At 36.2% G+C, this 21393-nt stretch overlaps 3 protein-coding genes across 6 annotated transcripts; 1 reads left to right on the top strand and 2 right to left on the bottom strand.

Moving 5' to 3' along the window:
- The first annotated feature begins 5788 nt into the window (after positions 1-5788).
- Positions 5789-9060, top strand: LOC21398890 (GTP cyclohydrolase 1). The gene is made up of 2 exons (XM_010102478.2): positions 5789-6874; positions 7513-9060. The coding sequence occupies exons 1-2, from the start codon at positions 6661-6663 to the stop codon at positions 8703-8705; spliced, it is 1407 nt and encodes a 468-aa protein (XP_010100780.1). The 5' UTR covers positions 5789-6660; the 3' UTR covers positions 8706-9060.
- Positions 9061-9148: 88 nt separating this feature from the next.
- Positions 9149-12449, bottom strand: LOC112092377. The gene is made up of 9 exons (XM_024168422.1): positions 12235-12449; positions 12084-12138; positions 11778-11999; positions 11185-11366; positions 10897-11071; positions 10584-10795; positions 10125-10250; positions 9925-10037; positions 9149-9627 (listed from the first exon to the last, which is right to left on the bottom strand). Exons 1-9 carry the CDS (start codon positions 12260-12262, stop codon positions 9439-9441), a joined length of 1302 nt encoding a protein of 433 aa, XP_024024190.1. The 5' UTR covers positions 12263-12449; the 3' UTR covers positions 9149-9438.
- A 1577-nt stretch (positions 12450-14026) lies between these two features.
- Positions 14027-20570, bottom strand: LOC21398891 (serine/threonine-protein kinase MHK). Of its 4 annotated transcripts, none has more exons than XM_024168427.1 (18): positions 20344-20570; positions 19232-19572; positions 19053-19131; positions 18424-18492; positions 18145-18234; positions 17402-17540; positions 17167-17269; positions 17005-17057; positions 16573-16639; positions 16120-16231; positions 15890-15955; positions 15712-15780; positions 15445-15502; positions 15219-15323; positions 15063-15097; positions 14929-14974; positions 14510-14585; positions 14027-14353 (listed from the first exon to the last, which is right to left on the bottom strand). In XM_024168427.1, exons 2-18 carry the CDS (start codon positions 19237-19239, stop codon positions 14203-14205), a joined length of 1326 nt encoding a protein of 441 aa, XP_024024195.1. In that variant the 5' UTR covers positions 19240-19572; positions 20344-20570; the 3' UTR covers positions 14027-14202. The 4 variants fall into 4 exon arrangements, with proteins under 4 accessions (XP_024024195.1, XP_024024192.1, XP_024024193.1 ...); XM_024168424.1 differs by having other exon boundaries at positions 18145-18249; XM_024168425.1 differs by having other exon boundaries at positions 18145-18249; positions 20275-20570.
- Positions 20571-21393: the final 823 nt, after the last annotated feature.

The following is a 21393-nucleotide window of genomic DNA, read 5'->3' on the forward strand; positions in this document are numbered from 1 at the left end:
TTACCCGCACCTCCTCTTGGCACACCTTTTTAGGCGCAGGAGCCTCTGACGCAGAACCAGACGCGCCACCCGACGAAGGTTTTCTTTTCTTCGGGGTAAAGGAGGAAGCACCAACCTTATCTTTCCCTTTGGGCTGACGACGACGGCTGGGAAGCTAAATATTTAAAGAAGCCATTTCTGCACAACTTACGAGGTTAGAGGCAAGAGGTCGACATGAAATCATACCAATAAAAAAGAAAAGGGAAGGCGGCGAGCCCAAAAATTTGCCCTCTGTGTTTAAATGAAAAAATTCTTGGATGGCAGGGAGATTTGTGGGATCTGGAAGGGGAAGGATCAGCCCTGTTTCCCAGAAATTGGCTTCAGTTAAGAGGACGTCGATGTGGTATTCGCTCTCTGGTATCGCGAAGGCTCTTTCAACCCTCGCCCACCTGTTCCCAGCAAACTTTGGCCGGTCGCGGCTAACTGCATATTAGGGTAACTGTCAGCGTTATAAATACAAAATAGGGGAGAAGGGGAAGATTAGTTTGTTAATTCTCACTTAGAGTCCCAAATGACGTTTATGCCTTCCGACGATGGGGCATGCAGTCGTCAGGATGGAAATTAAAGGGTCCCCTCACCATGAAAAACATGGGTTTCTAGCCATGCGAAGAAGAGGGGATCCCTTGTATTAATCTACCTAATACGAGCTTAGATCACCCATGACCACCCAAAAAATACCACCCCTCACATTTTGGGACGTGGCATAACCTATATATGTACATAAACTTGTCCAGTGGTAGATCTACATCAAACTGCTAACTCCACAAAACCCAGGCGCTAACAAAACAGTACCAAAACTTCGGCATTAGTTGAGCAAATAAGATACCATGGTGATGGCAGAAATCCTTCACAAAGGGAGGAATTAGTAAAGTCATCCCTGTAGTAAGAGCCCGGGTATACACTGGAAGAAACCCAGAGGGAGGAAGGCTGGACCTAAATTTTGTATCCGGGAGAAGGTAATCAAACCATCTCCCGTCTACACACCCATCTTTGCCTGAACGACGTGTCTATTCCGGGTCTTCGGCATTGTAACGTCGGCAGTAAAGAAATGCCTGTTAAGGTCTCCACTCATGACCGCCAATGGGGCGTCCACGACGGAGGCGGCAAATCCACCAATTTCTCCCCCTGCCAAGGAACCTTCGCCGTTGTCATTACCATCGACTAGAATATCAACACTGTTGACTTCCCTCGCTCCTAGCGCGTAATCCTCGACCTCCCTAAAAAGGGAGTCATCGTCTGTTGAAGAAGATGTCCACGAGGCTTCGACAACGGAAGGAGAGTCTGGCCTTACAACAAATAAAGGACCCTCTTGGCGGTTACACAGTTTTGGGGCCATTATTCTGGCATATATAGAAAAAGAGAAGAAAAGAAGGATAATGTGAAGAGTTGAGTCAAAGTCCTAAGTCTAGGGTGAAAAAGACAAGCGATGGTTGTTCAAGTGACGACTGTTCAAGGTATTTGAACGCCGATGGCTCAGAGAGCCGTCGACTATTCATATAAGAAGAACGTCGAGTGCTCATAACAAACCAAGATTCACCAGCCACTTTTCCAAAATCCAGAATTCCAAAACTCTTTACAGTCAACCAAGAACCACAAAAACTATCTTATATGAGCCTAGAAAAGTGCAAAGTAAGTCTCTAATCTCCTCGGTATCTATTTCAAGTCCAAAGTACGTAATGATTCGATAGAAATCAAGTAAGAGGGCACAAACTACACAAGGATGCAGTTATACCATAAAAGGGGACTTACCAGAAACTTGAGGAAAGGCGAAAATTGGAACTTCGTGAGAGAAATATGGTATGGAGGATTCAGGGAAAATTTGGACAGAGTAACAACAGTTCTCAGGAGTTTGGGTAGAAATGGCCTCAATTTGAGGCGCTTTTAAAAACTCATGAACCATCGACCCCTGGCTGTTGGATAGAATCCTAGTAAATCCAACGGTGGGGGCAATCGGTCAAAATCAAATGGTAGTGACAAAGGCAGGAAGACGAGAAGGCATGATCCAATGGCCTAGATTCGTTCGTTTAAAACAAAAGCTCGCGTCAGCATAATAATTGAGGTGATGCTACGTTTGCGCTTCTCGAGGGATTTTAGAGATGACAAAACCATCATTACAAAGGAGGATCGAAGTTAGGTTCCCACACCCGAGGCAAACGAAGCGTCAGTACAAATCCCGACCAAGCTCGAGGCTGTCTAAAGGAAAGCCTTAACCTGGGGGGTAGCTGTTATGTGGAAAAATGTGCACTAACACGTTGGACGGCAATAGCGCTCCACGTGGCCCTGTGTTTGTCACGTCAGATAGCAATCGACGTATGGATCTTGTTCTCCTTATGGATGTTGGAAAGGCCGAGCGTATGGACGAATCCTTAGACCGCTGGCCATTTGAAACCGTCGAGGCCTGTATAACTTGCGCATTGGAAGTGCCACAAATAGAGTCAGCCGAACGAGACTACGCCTTGTTTAATAGTATAGGCGTCGATGGCAGAATACGGGTTACGGAGTGCCTCAAAAAAGATCCCTGACATAGGCAGGTTGTGTCTGGGTTCAAAAGATGTCAGAAGCGCAGGGGTTAATTATGAGCCCCTAAAACTGCCCGAAATGGACGGTTGAGGATTAGAGGATCTACAGAGCCGTAATAGGGGACAAATTGAATGAGTGAATAGTACAAAAGGTATTGACAGGCTATGGTATGGGTCCATAGGGTAGTAGGCCACTCGAGTGGATAGGCCTACAAAGAAGAACCGCCCAAGAAGTAATCTTTGGGCTATAAAAGGGGCAAAGCCCCAAAGGATCAGGGGGACCTTTCCGATGTAATTAAGGTAGCAAAAGATATATGCAATACACAGTGGATGTAACTCTTCATTAATAGAGTGAACCACTACAAAACTTGTGTGCCTTTTGCATTCATTCAAGCACCACTTTCACACTTCTTAAATTACCACACTACAAAAAGCACTTTAAGAGTATTACCCTAAATTTATAACGATTTCAGGCCGGTAACCCAATAGGATACCAAGAGATAACCCGGCATAATTCTGTTGGCGAAATTCAACCATCAACAACTCCTTCTGTTTTAGGGTCGTTTAATTTGTATCCGTAGATGTATTTAGGTCGTTTATCCCTGAATTAGCAGTTGTATTTCTTTGTTTTGAAATGCAATTTCTCTTAAAAAAAAGAAATAAAATCTATGTTTTCACTTGTGAATACAGATTAAAGAGAGGTCTGTGTATTATACTCGTCGTTAAATGTCCAATTGGCTGCAAAACGCGTAAACATTTGATTTAGAAACTTATGATTAGTCCATTTGAGGGGATGCCAGAATGAACTGAAAGGAAAAAAAAAAACTCAGCCCTATGAAGGCTTGTGAGTTGTGCCGTTGTACGCTTTTCAAAGTCATGACTTATCTTATTCTAACTCATGCCATCGAAAGGTAATTATGTCTCTCTCTCTCTCTCTCTCTCTCTCTCTCTCTCTATATATATATATATATATATAAAAGTATGACTATTTACAGTTTTACACAATCTCTGGCTGGGAAATAATGCCATGTTCATTTCAATCATTCGGACCTCTAGTTCCAAATCAAATCTCCCCACCAATTCAACCATTTGAATGGTTGTACTACAGTGAAAACAACTCATTTTTTTCTTTAATTTCAAGCTTAAAAATGTCATAATTTATTCGTTTTAATTTTGATTGATATGTATTGTATTTTTTTTCATGCTATTTATAATGAGGTTTTATAAGATTTGTTACAAAACTCTAATGATATTATTTAAAACTTTATTTAAATATAATTTAAATTTTATTTTCAATTCAAATTATAATTTATTTACGTATCTAAATACCGGTTCGAATCACAATTAAAATCAGCACAATTCAAATTATCATAAATCGAATTAAATTAATAATTTAAATCGTTGAACCATGTTTAAATTCACCAACCCAACAACTTTCGGACTTGAGAAGGCATACTATTTTTATTTTTTCTTTTTCTTCTTTGGCTGGAAAAGGAGCTAACAAGTAAGTTACAAGGAAAACATGCTTGCGTGAGACAAACAACGAGGTTGGTGCTCACCAAACCAATTAATTTAGTTGACTAATGCGAGTAATGGAGATTTGGTTCACTTTATGCAACTTGGCGTAGAAAATCAATTGCTACTTTGCTGCTTTCCTACTCTCACACACCAAACTAGAAAATATATAAATATATATGGATGAAATTTTAATGGTTATTTTTTATTGTGATTACTCATTAAATATAAAAATTTAATGACATAATATGATAAGAATATAATTTTATTAATTATTATAATTTTTTTATTATTATTTAATTTATTATAACTATTAAATTAATATCGTTACACTGTTGCTATCATCTAATATGCTTTTTTTCGTCAAAATAATATTCCAGTAGCATCCAAATCATATACCAGCGATCTTTGTTTTGATTTGAAACTAACCAATTAGCAATTATCATTCCGGTCCTATAGTTAAATACTTTTTTTTTTGTTGTTGAGAATTATGGTTTAATACTTTATTACATTGGTACCTAGCGTCAATTCTTAGCCTAAAAAACTAGTACGAGAGGCGCCTAAAAAAAATAGTACATAGTATATGGAACCAAATCTCGGAGGGAACTAATTAGATCCGGGATATGTGGTGGGGTCGCAAATGCACCGTTTTTGTGGGTTGGTGTGATGCTACACTCTCCCCTACTCCTTTATATATAAATATATATATATATATATGTGTGTGTGTGTGTGTATTATATATATATATTATTTTTTAATATGAATTAGGATGATTTTCTTACCCCGTAAATGCGAATACCTGTGCGTACCCGTCCAATATTTAGTAGGATGAGTAGAAAAAAGAAAGAAAAGAGAAGTAAAATATTTAGGTGAAGAAAGTAAACTAGTTTTTTTTAAAAGAGAAAGAAAAGTAGAAAAAAAATATTAAATTTAATGCATTTTAAAATAATACCTTAATATAAATAAAAATATGATAAATAATGAATGTTAAAATTATTATTTTACATCTCATTTTTTTATCAAATTTTTTCTCTTATCTTTTCTTTCCAAAATTAAAAGGATTAAAAATTAATGCGCCCTATAAATTTTTATTTTCTTTAATTTCTCATTTTCTCTCTACCAAACAAACTAAAATTATATTTTCCTCTATAAAATCATTTATCTATTTTATTTCCACTCTCCTTTCTATCTTACCGAACACACTGAAAGTAGATACGGTCATATAATATAGGGGTTGGTGGGATGGGCATATGGGGTTAAGAATTAGGACCCAATTCAGAGGCAAGACCTCCCTTGTCTCAAACCTAACTCGGTTACATTACATATACCTTAATTTACGATGAAGGTGACATAAAGGAAATAAAAAAGGAATAGCAATGTTCTTAGTGTGCAATTTTATTTTTTTATTTTTATTTTTTATTTTTTACTGTGTTTTAGATTAAATTATTTTTGTATTTTAGATTGAAATTTAAGAATTTAGTTTTGTATTGTTTGACTCCGCATTTAGTTTCGAGACTTTTGTTTGTTATTGTTAATATTTAGATTTGATTTTAAAATTTCAATTTATTTTCATCAGATGCTAATAGTGACATCGTCAAAATTTTTAATTAATTTCATAAAATTTTCTTAAGTCTTATTAATATTATAAAAAAATTTAAATAAAGATAAATAAGTAGAGTATAAGAATAGTTCCGATGAAAGTTTCCGAGCCTGAATCTGTCTTGAGTAGGTATGGAGGCGGGTATGGAAGACATAAGTGGGGTCGGCCGTCATATTGCAACTTGTTACTTGTTAGATTGTTTGATTGGGTCCCAGTCCCACCCTTTAGGGGTGATATGATATCTCAGTCGTCCAACGTCCAGATCTCTTCCGGGCGTACTACTCTAACCCTGATCTGATCCGCTCCCAAATCCCCATCGGCAGCCTCAGACCACCGCTTTTTGTTGATGTTGTTTGTGTTTTTATATTACATACGGAAGAAGAGGAAGAAAAAGGATTATATAGATAGACGACCCGAAAAAAAAATAAAAAACAGAAGAACCCAGATCCTCTGGTAAGGAACAAAAGAAACTCTGACGGCCTTCGTGGAAATGGGTCCCACATTCCACGATTCTAAGAGATAGATACCAAAAGAAGAAGAAGAAAAAAAAAAAAAAACTATAGTAAATTTCAAGATCTAGCGCCAACCCAACCCTACGTTTGGTTTTCGCATCTCCTCAGCCTCTCTTTTCTCAGCCTCTCCTCTCCTCTTTCTGACCATTCGATAATCAAGTTCTTTATAGGCGCACCATTTTCTTAATATTTTCTGTGTTTGCTTTCAACCCTTTCTTTCTAGTTTAATTTCAATTGATGTAATATTACTATTCGTCTTCGTGACTCAGATTCTTCATTTCTGGGTCTTTTTTTGTTGTTTTTGTTATAAGGTCCAATCTCCAATCTGGTTTCGGGTTATTTTCAGGATCTAGTTTTGGTGGCGCTTTGTCTGGACTTGTATCTGGGTTTTAGTCCTTTAAAGGTTTTTTTGTTTTGCTTTGATTTGATTTGGTTTCTGGGTTGGTGTTCTTTGGTGTGTTCTTGTTCTCTATCAATGGGCGCTTTGGATGAGGGACATTTCTGTGCTGAGCTTGAAAATGGAGTTGGACTGGGTTGTCCTGAACTGGGATTTGAGGAAGAGCCGGAGACGATAGCTATTGAAGATGCCGTGAAAGTTTTGCTTCATGGTTTGGGAGAAGATGTTAACAGAGAAGGTCTCGTAAAGACTCCTCTTCGCGTTGCCAAGGCCCTTAGAGAAGGAACCAGAGGTATTTGTTCCTTAAAACCTTCTTTAGCTAAGCCTTTTTTATAATTGATCTCTCATTCTTTATTAATCAGATTATTGTTTTTGTTTCATATGCTGGCTTTGATATATCAGTACAGAGTCACAGGCAATCATTTTCTAAGGAAATGGAAATGAAAAGATGGGATCTGTTCTTTTTTTTTTTTTTTTTTTTTAAAGAAAGAGAAAAAAGGAACTGTTTTATTTCTGTTCAATAGCTAGTATTAAAGCTTTTGAACACCTTCCTTTTGTTAATACAATTTTATTAAAAACTTGCTTCTGGGCCCTGAAATAGTTACATTTTGGTTGTTTTTGCCCTCAATGATTTCTTCTGGGTTTATGTGGGTGGACTGATCAATTGTGCTCCAAATTAGTATGTAGAGGAAGCTCCTAGTCGTTTATGAAAACTTCCTCAACTCATAAAATTGAGCAAAATCTGCAATCTGCAAATCAAGAAACACAGGTTTCAAACATGTTTATATAGTGGCCTAAACTTTTATAGGATGAATGATGTCAAAGAATCGTAAATGATTTGGTATCTTTATTGGTATATTCTAAATCGGCATTGACATAGTTCTCTTGATATGTAGAGTATTGAGATTATTCTTATTACTCTTTGTCCAGGTTACAAACAAAGGGTGAAGGACATTGTTCAAGGTGCTTTATTCCCTGAAGCTGGTTTGGACAATGCAGTTGGTCAAGCAGGAGGTTCTGGTGGGCTTGTGGTTGTTAGAGAACTTGATCTCTTCTCATACTGTGAGTCATGTTTGCTCCCATTTCAGGTCAAGTGTCATGTGGGTTATGTCCCCTCAGGTCAACGGGTTTTGGGATTAAGCAAGCTTTCTCGGGTAGCGGATGTGTTTGCGAAACGTCTTCAAGAACCGAAGCGTCTTGCAGATGAAGTGTGTATGGCTCTGCATCATGGCATCAAGCCCGCAGGCGTTGCTGTCTTGCTTCAGTGTCTGCATATCCATTTTCCAAACCTAGAGTCAGTCTTTCTAAAACCAAACCACAAAGGATGGCTGAAGTCACTGGTTTGCTCAGGTTCAGGAGTTTTTGAAAACGAAAATGCCGAATCTTGGACTGACTTTCTGAGCCTTCTCAAATGCAGAGGAACAAATGTGGATAGAACTTCCACGAGGCACTCAAATGAACAGTCTTGGTGCCCTTCCCAGTCTTATTCTTGTGCCAAAACATCCTCCAAGATTGAGCCTGTCAATCAGGCAATGGTCACAGGAGTAACTTCAATTCTTAGGTCACTAGGTGAAGACCCGTTAAGGAAGGAGCTTTTAGGAACTCCTGCCCGTTTTGTTAAGTGGTTGATGAACTTCCAAAATACAAATTTGGAGAGGAAGCTGAATGGATTTGCTTTTAGCCGGGTGAATGCTGTTGAGACTGACAAGGAAGCAAGTGGCAAGGAAAAACAAATACAGTCCGAGCTGGAATTGCCATTCTGGTCTCAGTGCGAGCATCATTTACTTCCTTTCCATGGCGTTGTGCACATAGGATATATGGGTGCAGAAGGTCTCGATCCCATCGGGAAGTCCCTTTTGCAGTCGGTGGTACATTTCTATGGTTTCAAGCTGCAAGTACAAGAAAGAATCACTCGGCAGATAGCGGAGACTGTAACATCGTTTTTAGGCGGAGATGTTATCGTGGTTGTGGAGGCTGACCACACATGTATGATCTCTAGAGGGATTGAGAAGGTTGGAAGTAGTACAGCGACAATTGCTGTATTGGGGCGATATGCTACTGACTCTGTTGCGAGGGCTATGTTTTTGCAGAACTTACCAAGACCTACAGCTTGTGAAGAGTGATTGGCCTAGCCTCAATCATATACTCTTAGCCTTGGGATTATCTTTTCAAGGATGGCATGAAGATCGTTTGGCAATTGCTCTGTTTAGAAAGCTGAGGATCCTAAATTTTGGTTCTCTATCATTTTACCTAAATTTTGATGCTTATTAATTGGTTTCCATCTGTAGCATAAACCTCGGAAAATCCTGACGCATGTCTTTGCTTAGGATATTGCTTTTTTATATACTGCTAGTGCATCCCAGTTCTCTTCCATGACGCACGTCGTCGTTCTTGTACCTACCAGACCAATATACGAAACATTCACACACTTTGTACCCCGTTTGTTTTATTGGAAATAACAATATGAGTTCTTATATAGCATCTGGTATCACCCTGTGTATGTTTCACTTCTCATTCAATATTTGGATATATAGTTTTGCATATATTATATACCGTTCCAATCTTTGTGCAGGATTCTAAGTTCTTTGAAAAAAAAAAACCGCGGGGGGGTGACTAAAGAAAGCAACTATTCAGTGTCATTTTCAGTTGGAGGAAGTTATTTTTTGGTCATAGAAGCGGACTTGCTCGGTATGCTAAATTACAAATACTTGTATGAACTATGAAACAGTCAACTGCACAAGCATATACAGAACAGAACCAATGCACAAGCGCGCGCGCATGCACACAAACCAGATTCATTCAGTTGAGTGTAAGATTGAAAGACACTCTACTTGTGAGACGTAAAAGTTGACAACCTTAGCCTAGCCACAAGTGACGAATCTTATGCCATTCAATGTCCGGTTTTGCGTTTGCCCAAACTCCGCGAAATTTTGCTCGAGGCCCAGGACCATGGTGAATATGCACACGAAGTACACTTGCCAAAATGATACCAATTCCAAGTACCATTACCACGAGTAAAATTGATGATACAGGAGGAGAAAGAACCTGCATCAGCATGTACCTCACCAGAGTCAGTACACTTGCTACTTCAATAGAAGCTTTAAATTATTATAGATACAGAACAGACAACTGGCAAATCCGTATTGCAAATTTATTCAACACTAAATCATGTGAAGTTTCTATCGCATGAAATGAAATGAACATATGTGGCAAGGCACGGAATTATTAGATTGTGTGCCACCACTAAGTTGCATATAACTAGTTTTTTAACTTATGAAATTCATAGCGCCAAACATATCACATGTAACGGGTAAATCTTAAATCTTATAAAAAGGAACGAACCTTGTTCATCTTATTCATAAACAATCGCTTTGGAGGGAGATTTTTGTCAGCATGCTCAAGCGAATAGCGTAACATATCAACTATCGTCAGCTCAGTTTCAGGGTCAAGGATTTCTGTTAGTGAAGAGATATGGTTAAGACACTACAAAAATGTAACCATAATGGGTAGCAGGGGGAAGTAATCAATAAACTGAGGGACACCTGGGATATCAAATATCTGTTTTGTTGGTGGGATACCCAGTTGCTCTCCCAGATGAATGCGAATACGAGCACGATCAGAGCATGAAAGTTGATCACCATGAGTAACAACAATAATGGGCTTGTCATCTGTCAAAAGAAACAAACAGAAACTTAAATTGGATTTTTGGACGGACTCCAGAGCAATTGGAAGCATCCGAAAAAAAAAAAAAAAAAAAAAAAAAAAAAAAAAAAAAAACACTATTTTTTTTTTTTTTTGTTTTTCCCTTAAAAAAAAAAAAAAAAAAAAAAAAAAAAAAAAAAAAAAATCACTGCTATTCTTTCATTTTGGTTTTCACCTAGGTCAGAAAAGAGCTCTTTAAATGGATTCTTAATATGCAAACTTGAATATTAGAGGGCCTTACACCTCTTATCCAGTGATGGCCAGAAAATATAGAAAATAGCATAGCAAATTGCCAATACCTCGGAATGAGACGTACGGGCAGTTGAATGCGGAAGCAATCAGTTTGGTGTATTGTCCATCTGCATCTTTATCATTGTCCATTGATTTCAAAACGGTAACCCCATTAACGACGAATATAACAAAATGAACCTTTCTGATCTCACTGGACACACAGCCATTCTTGAGAGCTTTGCACTTCATTCTGGTCCTTAAACTCACACCATCTGAATCCCTGATAAGCAACTCACACAAACAAAATAATTTTTTTTCCCCGGAAAATAGACAAAATCATGACCTCAAATGAAAAGGAATTATTGGATTCGATGTCTAGACCTTTCAACAAGCTCCCCGTGACGAACACCCCTAGTCATCCAATGCTTTAGCATCTTAATATTATCATCTGAATCCTCGGATAGACTACGAGTGTCATAGAGACAAAAAGACGTTGAGCCTCTTGGGATCATGTACTCTTGAAGGAAGAAGGTTCCATCTCCAAGAGATGAATTATCTGGCACACGGAAAACAAAAAGGTTTTATTATCTAACGCTGTGTCATAATAAGAACCAAAAACAATAATAATTCCTCACTGCATTTAAATATGCAAGTGTTAAGATAACATACATGTTACTTGGGCTCTTTCAGATGCAAACTTGTCATTCTCAAACACCCTTGAAATTCTATTTACAAGACTACTTTTCCCGGATCCTTTTGGACCAATCAATAGAAGAGATGTCGTTTTTGGCACATCATAGTCACTCAATTTCATGCCACCAACCTTTTCAATCCAAGCTCCCGGAGTGTAGCTGTGAAATTTTCATAGTCTCGTGAGTTCTAGGAGCAAATATTTCAAGGAATACTCAGAGCTCAAAGTTACAAATCTTCATAGTCATTGTTATCATGCTAAAATTCAAATTCAAAAACAATACCAAACGTGGGATTAGACAAAGGCCCTGTTCATTTTACTATTCGAGTTTAAAATTCGAGTTTTGTTACAATAAAAAACTCTTAAAAATAGTCACATCTAACTTATTTTATTACTATAGTAAAAAATTCTCATCACATCTCAATTTAAATTAAAAACTCGAATAACTAAACGGGTACCCAAGTGAATGGGCAAAAAAAAGTTGACAAAGTGGTGATTTCTTTTCCCAAAATGATCACAAGAACAAAGGAAATACTTATTAGTAAAAATATGAATTACAGAACATAAAAACCTCAAGATTTTGCTATTTGCCTCTTCCAATCTCCGACTGCGAATCCTCAATTCATCAAAACTCCGCAAGATTTCTCGATAAACACGGTCTCTCCTCCTCTGATTAGTTTCAAACTCCAAAGAAACTGAGGAATTTTGATGACTTGCTTTGTCAAACTGTTGATAGAGCAATTCGCCTCTTTCGTCCACTGTACAATTATCAACCTTCATGTTCAAACCATCCCTGAGCCAGAAAACCATACTTATGTCGAATTTTCACACCCAAAAAAAAAAAAAGACTATTTCGAAAATAAAAAATAAAAAGTACCTGAGAAGGGGAGAAGACAGTTGGGAGAAATCCTGGTCCAACGACGAGTCTTCTCCTAAAATTCGGTATTATAGGGATGAATCAGTGACAAACTTTTGAAATTTTGGTAATAAGAAACAAGAAGAGAATGATGATTTAGGAGAGACGGTACCGGAAGAAGATGTCACATCGCCGCCCATGATTTCTTTGCGGGTTTCTGTGCGTCTAAAAGCACTACTTTTTGCCCTTTCTTCAGTGAGCTCTCGCAGAGCATAACAGAACAGAGCAGCGCAGAGAAAGTAAATAACAGGGAAAAATGGAGGTGGACTTCGTGAGAAGACAAACTGAGAAGGATAGGAAATAAAAGTTAACTACGTCGAAAAAAAAACACTTTCGCCGTTTTGCTTCTAAGCGAAGAAACGGTGGGACCAAAAAGATAGAGAAACCACGTAAGATTTTACAAAGTCAACTCTCTCCATCTAAGCCTACAAATGTCAGACATTCAATTAACGTAGGAATGTGAACTGATTTTTTTTTTTTTTTGTGGTCTTTGGATATTTTGGGCATTCTCATCATCGATATCTAATGATATATTATACTCACGGGGATGTTGTGTAATCAATTATATTTTATAATATCATTATATCATTTGGAGTAGCGTCAGAGACACAAACTCTAATTTTTATATATCAATTAATGTGAATGTGATTAGTTTTAAAGTACGCTCTGGAAGATAAATAGAAATTTCTGGAATAAAATATGCCTGTCCAAAACTTAGGACGTGAGCTGCATTCGATTAACTTGCTAAGAAATTAGAATTTAGCTTATATTGTCTGTAACTTGCCGATGGTGATAAAATTAGGGAGATTATTAGTACCAAAGATCCTATTTTGTTAATGGCTTGGATTTTTACTTAATTTGTGGTGATTAAAACTTTACATCTTCTAAATAAATTATCATTAGGAAAATACCAACTACGAGAGATTTATTTATTTATTTAGATTATTGTTATTGGTACCACTTGAATTTTGAAGTTATTTTCAGTTTGCGTATCAAATTTTAAAAATTCTCATTTTATCTCATGAATTTTAAATTGTTCTCATTTAATCATTTGTAATTTATGTTAAAACATATTAAAAAAAGATAATACAGTCACATAATTTTTTTGTTTTTAATTTCTGTTAAAAATAAAATAGATAAAATTACATAGTCACACGTAATTTTTTTTTCCTACGTGATTTTGACAACATAAGAGTTTTTAAAATTTAAATGGTAAAGTGAGGATGCCCTAAAATTGAGAAGTAGAGACTAATCCTATTTATTTATTTATTAACACTTTGGAAAGATCCACTATAATATAAGTTGGCAAACCACATGAAAGTACAGTTGGGCATAAATATAGAACTGGTCTTTTTTTACCCTGGGCAAGGCATATGGTAAGCGCTAGTCAGGCATTGACCATTGTATCTTGTCGTATTATATAAATTGCCGTTTTTTTCAAAAAAGAAAAAAATGGTGTTCATGTTATGTTTAGCAAGTGGGTTGGTGACATTTCAATCCACCAAACCACTCTAGAAATGGTTTACACTTCGCGTTTGCTGTTCTTTTACAATGCTTGTTGAGTTGTTGTCCAAATTGAAAAACGACATAGCTTGTCTTCTACAATAATGCTGGTGTACGTCAAACGACACCTCGTTTGTTTTATATTAAGTCGAATAAACGACATGTCGTTCTTGTGGAAAAGTTTAATATGTTTTATCTAAAAATGGAAGTTGTTTAGCATATAAAAAGTTTCATACAGTTTGCTACAGCCTACAGAGATCAGAAATTATATACATAAACTTGAAGTTTTACAGTAACTGAACAATGACACCAGGATGTTACCTATATTCATCCAAATATACATCTCGTAAAAGCACAATAAAAATTTAGGGCGTGAGGTTCATTCATTAAGATATTAGGAATTTCTGCTATAAAAGTTCCTGTCGAAAACTATTTCCATTATATGTATTTTCCCGGAATCCGAACCTTACATTCCACAATATAAAGGAGAGATTAGAGGTGCTTAATAGAGCGAGCTGTACAAGAAAGAAATAAAATAAAACAAATAGCGGCCCCACGTTATTAGATCACCATTAGATCATTTAAGTCGATCACTCAGAGGCAATGACCTTCGAGGGAAGGGAGGGGAAATGCCCAAAAAGGGACCGTCTAAGATGTTAGGCTGCAACGCTGGAATAGAGAACCCAGCTGATTGTGATCCTCTGATTGATGATGGGTGTTGAATTGAACTGTTAAAAGTGTCATGTAAAGAAAAAGTTTTTTTTTTTTAAAAAAGTATATATCATATAAAGATAAAAGTTAGTTCGCATACAAGTTACTAATACGTTAATAACAATATAATGTCATTCAAAAGAGGGAAAATTAACTGTGAGCCGAAAAACTACCTGAAAGATACAGAAAATGATGTCTCTACTGGGGCACGAATTCCGGTTCTATCCGGTGAAATCAGCGACAAAAAAACTGAAATACATAAAAATAAATACAAGTCAGTCAACTCACAAACAAGAAAAAGACAATTACTTAAAAATCTATTGATCTCATAACTTTTCAGGCCGGAATACTATAATCCAGTCATTCATTCATTGGCTAATATACCAACTCCTAATTAGTCAGCAAATTGCATAAAACTGCAATATTCTGGCTTTAAAGCTTCATTCTATCATCATGAAAATTTTATCTCAGACTAGATTGAAGAAACTGCAAAATTTGCCTCAGCATAAGAGCGAAAATTGCACAAAGAAACTGGAGGCCGTGTAAAAATACATCGATACAAGTATTCCTAAGAGAGAGACCCAATGAATACCTGATTGTTCTCTGTGATCTTCTAAACCAGAGCGAAATAATGCATCCTGCATAATAAAGTTAACGAGTATTTTACATTCAGAACCTAATGCTATTGGTATGTCAGAGCAAAATTTACCCCGGCCCCGTCCTCACCTTGTCCCTACCCTGAGATACATCTCTAACCAAATCTGCAAGAAAAAAGTCCCATAAATAAATGGTTTAAAAATGACATTCATTTATCTTGTTTCGACATCATTCAAAAAAAAAAAAAAAAAAAGAAAGAAAGAAAGAAAAGGAAGCTCTACTTACCCAAGTTTGGAACACTGGGATTTACAGCTAACGTCAAGCCAAGAAAGCAGTCATCAGGTTCAGCACCAAAGTTTGATAATTTCAACTCAAGATTTGGCTTTGCCACTGCAGGTCGTATAGAGAGAGAGTAAATATCACATCCAGATGGACAAAATGAGATAGAATACTTGAATTACATAAATTTTGGTTTTGGACAACAAAACTTCGCTGCAAGAAGAACCTTTACCCATATTACTCAAGTTTAGCTCAAGTGGATCACCGAGTAAACGAGGAATCCAACCCGCCTGTGAAGAACACATTAGTAAACTAAAATTCTCCAAAGGAGATATCAATTACAAGAAGGCTTATTTAAGAAGAACCTTTACCCATATTACTCAGCTTTAGCTCAAGTGGATCACAGAGTAAACGAGGAATCCAACCCGCCTGTGAAGAACACATTAGTAAACTAAGCTAGTTCATAACATAGCAGAAACCAGAGTTGAAAACACATTACATGGAAGAAAGGATGCTGTAATGACTCCTCTGCACCTGGCCTCCTTGATGGATCCCATGAACAAAGTCGCTGTAAACCATCAAAAAAGAATTGTAAAAACAATCACTTTGGTTAAAAGGGTGGACAACAAATGTTAATAAGAAATATTGGCAGAATGCACTGCAAAAACACAACCCACCCTGATTAAATCAATAGCTTCTGGGCTTGCATTGGGAATGATATCAGACAGGTTCGCAGGCAATATCTACCAAAAGAATGAAATTAACTTTGAACCGCATGAACAAACCGCAAATAAAATACCAACAGATATGATAGTTTACCTTCTCATAACTTGTAATCCCACATAATCGGGATGCTGAACCGCATGGACAAACCGCAAATAAAATACCAACTGATATGATAGTTTACCTTCTCATAACTTGTAATCCCACATAATCGGGATGTATTTACCCCGTCGGGGAAAGCAGTCATGTCTGGTGTACCAAGAACACAGCATATCTTTAACAGCTGATCTATTTCACTGCCATGGAGAAACTAGTTTTATTAAATGTGACAAAAAGATTTGTTTAAGTGGCATCATTTTCTTTTTCTTTAATAGCATCAGTCTAAATTAAAAGACCTTTTATTTTTCAGATAGAATTTTTAACTCCTACAGTCCTATTGAGAAACAGACTAACAATTTGAAATTATACTGTACACGAACAGCTATTATAAAATCACCACAATCATCCATCATGATGGTAATGTTTTCATGTACCCAGTAGAGAAAATGAGATTTTATCTCACTAGCAGGAAGGAAGGACAATAATAACTTAGAAACACGAAGGCCAAAGGTAATAAACTGAGGATGATAAAAATCACCTTTCACCAGGAAAAATAGGAGACAGAGTGAAAAGCTCAGCTAGGATTGCGCCAGCTGCCCACATGTCTGTAGGAAAAGAAACCAAGAATAAATACAGAGCAAACTTGATATACTACGTTGGGAGGATTGAGGTTTTTCTGCAAGGAAAGAGGAGTGCAGCTATAGATGCAAAGTCGACAATTTGAAACTTTAGAAAGTCAATTATAAGAAATAGATGGGTCGAGAGGGGAAAGGTGGGTCAAAATCAAAATAACAACAACAGGAATAACAATAACTTTTACTTGCCACGTGCCTCCGCCAAAGAAAAGATTAGAACTTTTATAAGAAAAGCCCAATTCCCAACAATCTACAACTAGGAAAGAAGTAATAATCCAATAAATGAAAGGACCGAGGTGTCTCTGCAATGAATGAGGAGAAAAGGTATCACTCACCGACTGCAGGAGTGTAAAACTTGGACTGTAGCAAGACTTCTGGCGCTCGGTACCTAGGGAACAGCCGAGTATAATAGGTGAAAAAATAACCAACTTGATATGATATATAACTGATGCATCCGCAGCACATACTTGAGCGCCCTCAAGAAAACGATGACTCACCATCGTGTGGAAACATATTCAGTGTAAGGAGGCATTGACGACACTTCTCTAGCCAGGCCAAAATCAGCAATTTTAAGGACATCGTTTGTCACCAGCAAATTCTCTTTTTAAGGAAAAAGAATGTCTCGTTATCAACTTATTAACATAAAGTTTGCTTCAGTAAATGGGGGGGGGGAAAGGTGTGCTGGAGACAAAATGAATACATTAGCTGATAGTATCTATAATATCTCTTTACCAGGTTTCAGATCTCTATGAAAATATCCAGTTTTATGGATATGATCAAGTCCATGAAGTACTTGAGACATAAAGCTCCGTATCTCGTCTTCAGAAAAGGGCCTTTGTCGTTCTCTCATCATTTGGTAGAGATTAAAACTCTGAAAATATGAAACTACGCATCAATCACTTGCTAAATAATGTTATTTCATTAACTGAAGTTCATATAAGAACAGATGTTACTTTGCTTATATGAAAAATTTACAAAATTATTTATTTGCTAGTTTTCTACTGTAGCATGAAAAGATAAGCAAACGAGAAAAAAATGGAGCACGAAAAGTTATATCCATACTGACTGAAAATAAATGAACTATACTTATACTATACATGAAATACCCATATGCTGGTGGCTCATCAAGAAAAATGGGGGAACACAACACCCACAAAAGAACTATACTTTGTACCTCGGAATAAATGCTTGAGATGAAATACTTTTCAAGTAAGCAAAACAAGTTACCTTAAAGTAGCAATACAAGGATAATTTTGCATCAAGCAAAATACTCTATCTAAAAGGATCTTCTAATTAGTAAGTAAAGCTGAAAAATGCTTCAAAATCATTCAAATTATGCATTTAGTATTTTTCCATTTTTCCGGGTAAGAAAGTTGATATCTTTTTGTGTCATGAGTCTACAGATGCACAAAAGTCAAGAAACAGGCTGTTATTACCTAGATGAGCGAGAGGTAAAAATGCAAATTTTCCCTTACCATGTGCTCAAATATGAGGAACACCTCATCATTTTCCTTGACAACCTCTTTCAATTTTATGATGTTGGGATGATTCAGTTTTCGGAGGACCTGGAGAAGGCACTTCTATTTGTAGCAATCAACAGAAGAAGGCTAAATATTTATAAATACATACATATATATATATATATATAGGGAATTCACATATCGATGCAATTCTCCAAAGGAGATATCAATTACAAGAAGGCTTATTTAAGCTTGTGGTATGCAATACCAGCTTAAAATTTCAACGGCACATACCTTAATTTCTCGTAATCTCCAATATTCTTCCCAAAAATAGAACTTTCTCTTCATCTTCTTAACAGCAACCTGGAATTAGCAAATTATAAAGGATATTGATGACCATAAAAACAATTTGCAAAGCAAAATCAATCGAAAGTTAGGAACATCAGACTAAGAAGGAATAACAGCAACTAAAGCTACCATGACACGGATTCGACACTAAGAAGGGTTCCTGATAAACAAGTCCTGATTTTCATCTTTGCAGTCAAAGCATAATATAGATCTAAGTGAAAAAATAAAAGGATTAGAGGATGCTGTGGGAGAAGCAATGAAGAAGATGAGGAGGAGCAGAATGGAAGAAAACTATAAAAACTGTAATCCTGGCTTGTTACAGAATCTTAGTATAGCTTTTTGATCACGAGACCAATAATGTCAGAACGTAAACATGTGTTTTATAAATGTGATTTCCACTAGTTAAATAAATAATAATAATAATAAAGGATTACTGAAGAGTGAAGTGTCGATCAAAGAATTCTGGGTTGTGTTTGAGAATGATATAAGCCTCCACGGAAGAAAATTGATCTAGATAACGAAAAAATAAACTAGAAGTTCTAAAGTTGCTTTATAAAACTTAAAAAGAAGCTTACAATCTCATGTGTTCTACAGTCAATGGCCTTATATACAGTGCCGCAAGTGCCATCTCCAAGCTCCTCCAAAATTCTATATCTGAGAATGAAAATAATAATAACATCAAGAAACTCACAATTGGGCCAAAATAGAACAAAAACACTGAACAAATTTACTCAAGAGAACTTGGCATTGCTACCTTTCCATTATTGATTTCACAACTTATTATGATAAAAAATCTCTCAGTGGAACTTAAAAAACCTCCAAGTAGAGGTGTCTAAGTTGTCAATGAAGTGCTGGCCATTAGCTTGTGAGCGTGGTTTAGTGATACTGTACTCTTCTAGCCTACAACATTTGATGTCATCGAAAACCGACTTTTCTTTATAGGAGCAACTGAATATCAGGGAGAGATTCAACAGCATTTTGAAGCTCTCCACTTGAACTCCAGAGACCAAGCATTAAATTCAACGCGCTTGATTGTCAATTAATTTTCTTTTATTTACTTCATAACTACCCTCATGAAAAACTGGGGCACTTGAGCTGCAAAAGATAATCAATGAAAAAAAAAAAGAACCATTTAGCAATTGGCATCAAGACAAAAGAATACTAAACCAAAAAATTCAAAATAATATATCTATATCTGCATCCAGAAAAGGAAGGCTAGAAAAAATTTATGTAAGCTGAGCAAAGACGATAATTTTTTTCCATTATGTTTTCTTATTTCAGTTTTGTATAAATAAATAATTAATATATACATATATCTGTATGATCAGGAAATTTTATGTCGATACTTTATTTGGAAGAGTCAGAGGCAGAATGACAAAAAATAAAAAATAAAAATAAAATCTACAATCACGCTAAAAAGATAGTAGGAACAATCGCATGGCCTAGCTATATCAATTAAGTTATAAACTAGAAAAAATGAATTAAATCAAAAAAAGCGAACAAAAAATCATACAATTAAAGTTGAGGAAAAAGGAAAAGGCTTTAACTGATTATCCGCAAAAGAAACCAGAAAAATCTTCAATTTTTCTTTTCTCGTATAGTAACCTCGCTGAATTCAGCTAATACGTGATTAGGCAAATCCTTGAAGAAGAAGAAACAAGAGAAGACCAAAAAAGAAAATCTTTTTTCGTTTCTTTTCCTCCGTTTTCACGCAAACTGAACAGAGTAAAATGTTAATTCAAACTGCATTTTCATTTGCAAATAAAGTACAGCTAAAAGAAAGCCAAAAAAACAGACCTGGAATTTTCAATCACCAAGATTATGGAAAATCTTAGAAGACTTTAAATTGTGAGAGGCTTTACTCACCAATGATGCTAAATTGACAAGGAGGATCCGAGAGGGAAAATAAAGAAGAAATAGATCACCAATGTATATGAAATTTTCTCGGAGAAAACGAGAGAGAAAATTCAAGAGAGATGAAATTCTGTAGAAAGTTTTAGAGAGAGAGAGAGAGAGATTTGGATTACTAATGAAGCCAAGGGAGGAGAAGGGGTGAGGGGATTCCGCTGAAGAAGCAAAGGAGAAGAAACCAACGAAATAATAAAAAAAGCAAAATCAATTAAATTAAGAAATTTAAATATTGATTAATGATTTTATCATTTTATATTTAATTAAATAATTAAAGGAAAAAAAATGCTTGGCTGTGGTGGGGAAGGGGAAGAGTGGTCCCCCGGTTGATATAATATTGTTTTTGTGATATTACTTGTATGCCCTGAGCCACAGGACACGGTATTTTGGTTCATTGACGAAACTGCCCTGAATAGATTGGACTGGGGTGAGTTTTTAGGAGACGAATAAACATTGTTGGTTGGGGACGTAAATGTCATATCGGATTCCCTTATTCTTGCCCGGTCAATGCAAAGACTATTATGTCCTTTTTCGACAATTTGACAATTTAAGCTATCCCGTTCGCATATGCCGGTCCGGTCAAATGACATCAAAGCCAGCAAGAGTTTCACTTCGATCAATGTATAGGGCCTTGATTGTAAAAGGCCCAATCCAATGTTTGAGCCCATGTTGTAAAAAGGTTCGAGAAAATTAGAGAATAAGCACCTTAGCAAAAAAGTATTTTTCCTTATAAAAAATGCTTTTTATGTAGTATTATCAGGGTAATTCAATGCGACAGAATATTACTCAATAATTTCAAATCAATTCAAATTTTGGGATGTATGACGATTCGAGAGGATTTGAGGAATACGATTTTGAGATATCAAATTTGAATTTAAAATACCGATACCTTCGTTAATGGTATATCTTAAGATTCTTTTATATATATATATATATATATATATATATAATTTTCCTGGGGTTTATATGGATAAGTACTCTTAAATAAGAAAAAGCCACAACTATAAG

Source organism: Morus notabilis, unplaced genomic scaffold, assembly GCF_000414095.1.
Source record: "Morus notabilis unplaced genomic scaffold, ASM41409v2 Scaffold52, whole genome shotgun sequence".
In the NCBI taxonomy this organism is placed as follows: domain Eukaryota; kingdom Viridiplantae; phylum Streptophyta; class Magnoliopsida; order Rosales; family Moraceae; genus Morus; species Morus notabilis.

Excerpts from the sequence above, each read along its gene's own strand:
- LOC21398890 (XM_010102478.2), top strand. The coding sequence starts at position 6,661 with ATGGGCGCTTTGGATGAGGGACATTTCTGTGCTGAGCTTGAAAATGGA. Across the intron at positions 6,875-7,512 it reads CCTTAGAGAAGGAACCAGAG|GTTACAAACAAAGGGTGAAG; the intron begins GTATTTGTTCCT and ends CTCTTTGTCCAG.
- LOC112092377 (XM_024168422.1), bottom strand. The coding sequence starts at position 12,262 with ATGGGCGGCGATGTGACATCTTCTTCCG. Across the intron at positions 11,072-11,184 it reads TGAAAGAGCCCAAGTAACAT|ATAATTCATCTCTTGGAGAT; the intron begins GTATGTTATCTT and ends TCCGTGTGCCAG. Across the intron at positions 10,251-10,583 it reads CCCGTACGTCTCATTCCGAG|ATGACAAGCCCATTATTGTT; the intron begins GTATTGGCAATT and ends TTCTTTTGACAG.
- LOC21398891 (XM_024168424.1), bottom strand. Across the intron at positions 16,232-16,572 it reads CCTATTTTTCCTGGTGAAAG|TGAAATAGATCAGCTGTTAA; the intron begins GTGATTTTTATC and ends TCTCCATGGCAG. Across the intron at positions 15,324-15,444 it reads GCTAAACTTGAGTAATATGG|TGGCAAAGCCAAATCTTGAG; the intron begins GTAAAGGTTCTT and ends TACGACCTGCAG.